The sequence below is a fragment of the Excalfactoria chinensis genome, chromosome 3, assembly GCF_039878825.1.
Source record: "Excalfactoria chinensis isolate bCotChi1 chromosome 3, bCotChi1.hap2, whole genome shotgun sequence".
Classification (NCBI taxonomy): domain Eukaryota; kingdom Metazoa; phylum Chordata; class Aves; order Galliformes; family Phasianidae; genus Excalfactoria; species Excalfactoria chinensis.
The window spans coordinates 90,781,254-90,789,798 of record NC_092827.1 but is presented as its reverse complement, the minus strand read 5'-3'; the positions used below and the strand labels follow the sequence as shown (position 1 = coordinate 90,789,798).

Below are 8,545 nucleotides of genomic sequence, written 5' to 3'. Positions count from 1 at the left end.
CTCTCCTGAGCCTCCACCAGACTAAGCAATCTCAAATCCAGCTCCCAGCTGGGAGTGTTAGGATGCTCAGCCCTAAGGACGGTGCCTGGTGGACAGCTCTGCTCCATCCTGATCCCACCAGGAGCTCCAGACCCACATGAGCAGGACAAAGTCACCAACAGCCCTGCACTGGTGCTCCTCATCCCAGAGGGGCCAGGAGGGACATGAGTTGAACACAGATCTTCAATTTGGACGTTGCATTTGGAGGCGCATCCTTTCCAGAACCTCCAGGTCTGGCCCTCAACACCAAATCCTTACCCTGGTGGAATCAGCAGCCGATTCTCCCCCCCGCCCCCCTCCCCATCATCTCTCCCTGTGGCATTTTGCTTTGGGAGGAACTCGGCAACCTTGAAGGAGCGCGATGCCCGGAGGCCCCTTGGCGCAGGGTAGTGCCGTGGGGATGTGCGGGGAGGAAGGAGTGCGCAGTGCCAGGCGCAGGGCAGGGAGCACCCAGAACGCTGCTCAAGGACACGCCATGTGCGGGGCTTTGCAGCTCTCGGAGGCTCTTCAGCGCTGTTTTGTGGGTTTTCTTCAGTTTCTTTTGCTTCCTTCCCCCCAACCCGTCCTCTTTGCTTTTGTTTCGTTTCCACTTCGGGAAGAGGAGAGACGACAAGAGACAATTAAAAAAGAAAAGAAGAAAAAAAAGAGGGGGGGGGGGGGGGGGGGGGAGGCGGAGAAGCGAAAAGTCGGAGGCCTTGACACGTTTTTCACTTCAAACAAATGAATAAAGCAGAATGAAGCTTTCCCATCTTTTGTTGGCTCTTCCTTCTCGCTCGCAGAAGTGAAGCCGGCGGTGAAGCTGAATAACTCCGAGAGCCGCTCTCCTGCCCGCTGCCGCCCCGAGGGCACCGCTGCCCCGCACGGCCCCGCTCTGCCCCGCACAGTCCCGAGCGCCGCGGGCAGCTCCGCACACGGGGCCGGGGGCATCGTCGCTCCGGGCTATACGGGAGGGCAGCGGCGAGCGGCTCCCCCCGACTCCTCGTGAGCCTTTTTTTTTTCTTTCTTAATTTTCAGACGTTAAATTCTTTTGCAAACATTCATGCCTTAGGAAGGGCTGGAACAAAGCTCAGCTGCTCCAACCGGTCGGACAGGTAAGCAGACTTGTTGACACCGTTATGTTTGCAGCACGCATGCTCCTTCCCAAGTTTCCTGGTGCATTTTTCTATTCCACCTTATGAAACTTTCCCCCCCCCCCCCCCTTCCACCCCCCCACCCTTTCCAGCCACCCCTCCCCTTCCCCTCCCCGCTCCTCGGGCGGCTCTGCCCCGGTGCGTGCGGTCCCGCTCCCCGCGCACGGCAGCGTTGCGCCCCGCCGGGCTGCGGCCGGCCCGGCCCCGGCTGCGCTCCGTGTGCGCCGCACCGCTCCGCGTGTGCCACACCGCACCGCTCCGCTCCGCGCCCCCCTCCCTCGCCATGCCCAGAGCCTTCCTGGTGAAGCGGCGCAGCCCGCAGCCCGCCGTACGCAGCTGGGCTGGGCTGCCCGACGACGAACGCGCCGACACCTACATCCCAGGTAAGGACCCGCCGCTCCGCTCTGAGCCCCTCGGGGCCGCGGGACCCCAAATAGCGGAGGAGGGCGGCCCCGTTTCACCGCCGGGACACGGCGGGTGGGAAGGGCGGCGGGGGAGGTGGGCGGCGGGGGGGCGGAAAGGAAGGGTCGGGGGTGTCTTCCCGCCCCCCCCCCACTACCCTACTCCTTCTCCTCCCCGCCGCCTGCCCTTGCCCGGGGTATAACGGGAAGGCGGCGGAGCTGCGCCCGTTTGAACTTTGGGACCGTTCGTTGTTTGAGTTTCCGATCGCGGAGAGAACCTCCCCCACCCCCTCAACCCGAGGGCCCGCCCGCGGATTCAGCGCCGCCGGCAGCCCCCGGCCCGCTCCATTTGTCTCCCCATCCCCACCCGCCGCAGGCGGCCTCGGCTGCGCCCCGGGCTACGAAGACAACTGCAGCCTGGAGAGCAGCGGCAGCAGCGGGACGCGGGACCCCGAGCTCGGAGACCCCCCCACGCCGCAGGCGGCCCCCGCGGAGCTGGGTGCGCCCGGGGGGATGCTGCTGGACCTGGCCGTCAGGCGCCCCGCCGTCAGGTCGAAAATCAAGGTAACGGCCCCGCGCACTTTGCCTTCCCGAGCCCTGCCCCGCCTCGCCGCTCCCGGCTCCGGTTCCGCACGGGTGGGCCCCGCTCCTCGGCACGGGGCCTCCCGCAGAGCCCCGCTCCGGGTGCGGGCACGGGGGGCTGCGCGGGCCGTCCCGCTGCCCTCTCTCGGCTTATCGAGTCGCGTCCCGCCCCGGGGCTGCGCGGGGCCATCGGCACCTCGGAGCGGACCTGCGGGCCGGGGACAAGGAAGCGCTTATCTCCCCGTTAGCTTCGCTGCTGCACGGCGGGAGCTGTGATAGGCTCGGTGCCGCGGGCACTGCCGGCGAGGCGAGGCTGAGCTTTCAGTCCCGAGGGAGGTGGGGGGATGCAGGGTGCGGTGGGGTACGCAGGGCGGTGGGCTGCAGGATACATTGTATGGTCAGTACGGAGGGATGCAGAATATGGGATGTAAGACATGGTGGGATGCAGGATGCAACGGGATGCACCGGGCTGAGCCTGTCCATATGGGAGCACTGTGGCCACCCCCGTGCTGGGGCGGAGATGCATAACCCAGCGGCTGGTTCTCACCTCGTTAAGCCCTGAGCACCGCTCTGCGGATGGGGCGGAAAACATTCCCACAGCCCGCGGTGGGGCTGCAGCAGTTCAGCCGTCACGTCGTGCTTTTCCTCCCCTTACGCTCAACCAGGGTGAGGGGGAGCCCCACCTGCCGCCAGCACTCCGCTGCCCCTCTTGTTCCACAGAACCAAGTCTCGCTTTGACTTGAGCCCACCTCTTACAGCGTAGCCTGCACCGATAGCAAAAGATACAGCCCGGTCCGAAGGCGGACCTCTGTGCTCTGCTCCGTTTCTGCAGCGCTGGGTTTTCTGTAGATGCCACAGAAACTTGCCGGGAGCCCCTGAGTGCTGACGGCGTGTGCGTGAGGCGCTGCTGGCTGGAAGGGCCGGCGGCAGCTGCCGCGAGCATAATTAAAGTAATGGCCGGGCATTTGCATAGAAACCTTCCTTGTGAGGAATGCTCTTCCTCAGAGCTGAATCATCCGTGTCTCCCTCCCGACAGGTTGGGCTGTGGAGCTGGCACAACAGTTTTAGTAGTAGAAACGCGATTACCCCATAATGACAGCCTCGAATTAATGAACCTGCAAGGGGGAGGCTGACAGGAGATGAGGGTCATTGTTGTAGGCTCCGCTGAGTCAGCACAGCCCGGCTCAGTCTCAACACATCACCTCTGTGGGCAGAAACACCGCTAACCCCGGGCACCTGGGTGGGAAATAGCGCTGTTTGCAGGGAGGCGCACGGGGGGACGGCGGCACGTGGGAGCTGCTCTGAATGGGCCGCCGAGCAGCGTCCCGGCACGGCACAGAATCACAGAATCCTTAAGGCAGAAAAGACCACTAAGATCGTCAAGTCCAGCCCTCAGCCCATCCCCAGCGCTAAGCCCTGTCCCTCAGCGCCGCAACGAGCCAGTCCTCCCCTCTCCCTTTCGGTTCCGGTTGGTCCTTGCCATGCCCGTAACCCACTCACCCGGTCTCTCCCGTTCCCCAGTTCACCACGGGTACCTGTACCGACGCCGCCGTGCACTCCTGCGAGCTGTGCGGCAAGGGCTTCCGCCTGCAGCGCATGTTGAACCGGCACGTCAAGTGCCACAGCCAGGTGAAGAGGCACCTGTGCACCTTCTGCGGGAAGGGCTTCAACGACACCTTTGATCTGAAGCGCCACGTCCGGACCCACACCGGTGAGACGGCGGCGGGATGGGCGCGACGGGCTGAGGGTAACCGGCGGGGTGGGCGCTGAGCGAAGGCGCTTTGCCCTCTAGAGGAAACGAGCGGCAGTTTCTTCCATCACGTTGCGGCGCCTCGGGCTGTTCTGTGGAAATGGGGCACTTGGGGGTCAGTTTTGGCACTGCAGTGTACGCTGTGCCTCTGGGCTCTCTTGGGAGACCACGCGATGGCTCAAGCACACATCAAAGCCCATCTCCACCACGCAGGGCACTCTGTCAAGCCAGGCTGCTCGCACAAAGAGCCTTTCCATTCCCACCATGAGGTACCCAGGAGATGCAGTCTCTGCCTCTCCCAGGCGCTGTCTACCTTTCCACATTTGCTGCTCCCTCCAGGACTGCTCTGCAGTGCTCTTTTCTTTGGCATGTAGAATTAGGCAGCATTAAGCAGGTGCATGAGTCTGTTGGTGGACAGGAGCTGTTCCTTATTGGTAGACCTCATGAGAACAATGCTGCCCATTTTGGTGACAGATCGTTGGCCAGGGCCAGTGTTTTGGGTTGGTTTGGGTTGTTTGCTAAGCAGACAGGAAATCACCCAGCTCTGACCAATAGGCTGCTCCTGAAGGGCAGAGCCAACGCTTCACAAAGAGGTGGTGCTTTCTACCCTTGCTCTCATTTTGGGCTTCAGAAACTCACCTTGCTTAGGGCAAGGTCTCTGGCCAGAAGCCTTAAGCATCTCTGCTGTGTCTGGGACAGCTGAGCTCAACAGTTGCAGATCCCGACCAGCTGCCTTAGGTGCAGACCCTGCTGCTGGTGCTGGGTGAGCATAAAACTGCACCCAAAATACTCTTCAAAACAGACGTGCTTTTTGTATGTGAATTCTGAGGAAGATTTGGAGCCTCTCTCCAACTACAGTTCAATATAACTGAAGCCACTGGTGCTGTCTCACAGCGGGGAATCCACACTGCAGGTTTGATAGCTCTGACGCTTCGGAATGAACTCCTTGTCGAAGACTTGCAAAAATATGATCAAGTTCTGATTGGAACTCCCAATTAGTTTGGATTTCCAGTGAGAAAATAGCAAACTCAGCACAGTTCGACGACTAATTTAAAGCCATCAGTAGGAACACGGCAGCTTTGCTTCTGCTCTTCACTGTTCCTTGCCCAGCTGTTGCTCAATGATACATGCTTTCAGCAAAGCAGGTTGGGGTAGCACATTGTATCAGCTTTAAGGTTGGCCTTAATACTGAGCTACACTGTATGAAGAAAAACCATGACCATGTTTGGGTTTAAGTGCCGATAAACCCCCAGGTGCTCATCCTCTCAGCACTGAGGAGCTACTGTTGTTAAATCAGAGCTGATTGGTGATAAAGTGGATACTCTTCACTGCTTTCATAGTGACAGTATTGAGGCATTCAAATCACAGCCGCTGGTGTTCTTCCTCCTCCAGAGACACACACGTTTGTTTTTCCATCTCAGCGCACTATTTTGTAGAACCTGAGCCTGTAATCACAATAATTAATGCTCCATCTTATGAAAACGCTCCTGCTCATTGGAAGTGCTGTGATCCCTGAATGTCCACGTTTGGCAGCCATCCACTGAAGAGTGACTGAAAGAGGAAAATAACTTACTAAGACACCAGATTTCATTCATTACGAGCACCACAATGATCACTTAGCTAAAACCATCAGACCTTCCTAATCGCAGCACTAAGGTCTTAAGGCAGGTCTTTAAAGGAATAAGTGTCACAGGAGCAGATAACGTTTCTTCTTTAGGACCACAGCTGTGATGGGCACCAGTTACCTTCAGCTCCTGCTTCAATCTCCTCAAAGTATTCACACGTTCCTAAATGAATCAAAAGCCATTCATGAAGATTTTGGCCTAAAAGTAAAATGTCCTATTTACAGTTTTTTGGTACTTAGTGCCAGGTGTTTGCTTGCTATCTAGAAAGACAGCTTTGCTTTTAGCCGATTTCTTGGCTGTAGTAGATGTAAACTAGAACAATAACGACCCTCTTTTGGTGTTGTAGGAATCCGTCCTTACAAATGTGAGGTTTGCAACAAAGCATTTACCCAGCGGTGTTCCTTGGAATCCCACCTCAAGAAGATTCACGGAGTGCAGCAGCAATACGCCTACAAACAGAGGCGAGACAAACTGTACGTGTGTGAGGATTGTGGCTACACCGGCCCCACGCAGGAGGACCTGTACCTGCACGTCAGCAGCGTTCACCCCAGCAGTGCTTTCCTGAAAAAAACCTCAAAAAAACTCGCAGCGGTTTTGCAAAGCAAACTGAGCCCTGTCCTGCAGAGGAACTCCAAAGAGGACGACAAAGATGAGTAACGCAGTGGATTACAGTGGTCTACAGGAATGAAGTTTACACGTAGGACTACATAGATATTATTTTTTTAAAGAAACCTATTTTGAAACAAATCCCTGAAAGAAAAGGGAGACTTTTGTTAACGGGACTCTCTTGATAATGGTAGAACCTCAACTTGAAAGACATATTGCCACAAATCATACAGACATCAGACTTTTATCTGGTCAAAAAATGGAAACCCTAACGTGGAGTATTTACTGACCCTGGCATTCAGGTAACCTGCTGTTTCAGCTCTCCTGCACATCCGAATGGCACTGACAAACAAGCTCACCTTTTCCCAACACATTTCTTAAAGACAGCAACAGTTACCTCCCACAAAAATTACTTGTGAGGGCGAAAGGGGCCATGTAAGAGTGGCTCCTAGTACACTGTTCTTATGTGCAAAATTAATTACCATTGGCTTACGAGCAGTACATCGTGTTGCTAATTGAGTTTAAATGTGCAAATAACCTTAACCCTGTGCAGTAAAGGAACCATCTGCAGAATGGCTATAAAAGATGAGCTGAAACTTTATTTAAAGCAAAGCAGACCTTTTTCCCTCTGAAACTTTCCGTTCCAGGGCAGAGATTTGCATTTTAGGGACTTAAAGCTGTGAAATTATTTCATCCTATTTAGATGTAAGCGTAACCTTAACACTGACTTTTCTGGACTCCTCATGCTTACCTGGGGATTGTTACTACATCCTTTTGACGTAAATCAATATTAAGCAGAAACCCAAAGAAACCATTTTAATGATTGGAAGATATGTATTTTTTGTCACAATGAAGTGTAACTTTGAGTGTATTTTGTGGTGTGTGCAAGTATGTGGGTTTTTTAAATTTGTAACCACCAGGTGCCTGTCGATTAGTACAACAGAGCTGTGCAAAGCAGGTAAGAGTGTGACTTAGGCTGTTCCATGAGATCAGTGCAAAACCGTATGCATAACTCTGCCCCAAAATCACTGTCAGTTTAGATGGCTCCTAGTGAGACTGATGCTACAAGAGAAGAAGGTGGTGGTGCTGTTGATGAGGGACCAGTACAATGTCTTTGCTTTTAGGACTCCCCTTATATCCAACACTGTAAATCTCTTCAGAAGCTGCTGCAGCCCTTACTGGGCACTCAGGTGTCTAAGTTAGGAAAGACAGAGTGGGGTGGTGACTTCCTCAGCAATAATCCAAGTTACACCATTCCAAGCACACGTTATTCATCTGTCTCATAACTTAATGGCCACAGTCTAGATTGATTTAAATGCTAAATAATGGTTTTCATTGGTGATTTTTCCAATATTCATTTTGGGCTCAAAATAGAAGTATGCTTTTGGAAGAACATGTCACACTCTGTACACATTGAAACAAACGCTCTGTATGAGCAATTGACTGGAACTCACCTGAAATAGTCGTGGCCAGGACCTTCATAATCATCACTACTTAAATTGTAAGGTTCTGACTAGCTACATAGGAATTAATAAAATAAAATCTAACCTCAGGATACCTCAGTCTTGTACAGACATCTCCTTGGGTTCTCGCAGGGAAGAGCTTTCAGCAGTTTCAATGCATTCCTAGTGGTACTGATATTTTATTCAGCACTAATCTATGTGCTTGAGATGTTGAAAATGATGATAATAAAGTGATGCTACTATGTAAAGAACAAACTTTACTGCTATGTAACAGGAAAGTTTGCAAAATACTTTTAATAAATAGTAAACCTACTGAAGAAAAAGCATCTGAAGTAATTAGAAGATACTGTGCAAAAACAGCTAAGGCTCATGTGCTAATCTCAGCTCTTCTGAGATGGTGCCATTATAACTGAATAGTGTAATTACGTAGCTGTCACTTCCTTTAACCCTCACAGTACAGTCCCAGACATGACTTGAGTTCAGCTATCAGGAAGGAGTGTCGGCAGAAGCTATCTGAGCAAGTGAGTGGAATTCACTTAACCACAAAGGATCTACATGCTTAGCTCTGCTGAAACAGCAGCCCTTGGAGCAGTGGTGTAGCAGCTGAAACCCTTCCCACCTATTTTAACTGAATAGGGAATTTGTGATGGCTACGTGTGCAAGGTGGTGGTAGGTGTTCTTCCTCCTGTAGGACACAATGCTTTAGACTTCCTTCTGTTGCAACTGCCAAACTATGCCTTTGCCAAAGAACTAGACACGTCAAGGTGGGTCATCTATGTGATTTCAGACATAGAAAGCATTCACAGCAAAAGAATGAAGTAGCATGTAACAGTGCACAGAAACAAAACTGCCCTGAATGGAGAGCAAAGTTCCAACAAACTTGACACTATGGTTGCAATAACTGCCCTGAACTGTCTGACAGGTTCTTCTACAGAGGATATTCCCTGTA

At 53.4% G+C, this 8,545-nt stretch overlaps 1 protein-coding gene across 1 annotated transcript; it reads left to right on the top strand.

Annotated features, from left to right (window-relative positions):
- Positions 1 to 1,381: 1,381 nt before the first annotated feature.
- Positions 1,382 to 6,184, top strand: OVOL2 (ovo like zinc finger 2). Its single transcript, XM_072332805.1, has 4 exons — positions 1,382 to 1,552; positions 1,947 to 2,134; positions 3,674 to 3,863; positions 5,874 to 6,184. The coding sequence occupies exons 1-4, from the start codon at positions 1,453 to 1,455 to the stop codon at positions 6,182 to 6,184; spliced, it is 789 nt and encodes a 262-aa protein (XP_072188906.1). The 5' UTR covers positions 1,382 to 1,452.
- Positions 6,185 to 8,545: the final 2,361 nt, after the last annotated feature.

Bases quoted from the DNA above. Each gene is read 5' to 3' on its own strand.
- OVOL2 (XM_072332805.1), top strand. From the start codon at position 1,453: ATGCCCAGAGCCTTCCTGGTGAAGCGGCGCAGCCCGCAGCCCGCCGTA. The intron at 1,553-1,946 runs GTAAGGACCCGC...CACCCGCCGCAG, and splicing joins CGCCGACACCTACATCCCAG to GCGGCCTCGGCTGCGCCCCG. The intron at 3,864-5,873 runs GTGAGACGGCGG...TTGGTGTTGTAG, and splicing joins CCACGTCCGGACCCACACCG to GAATCCGTCCTTACAAATGT.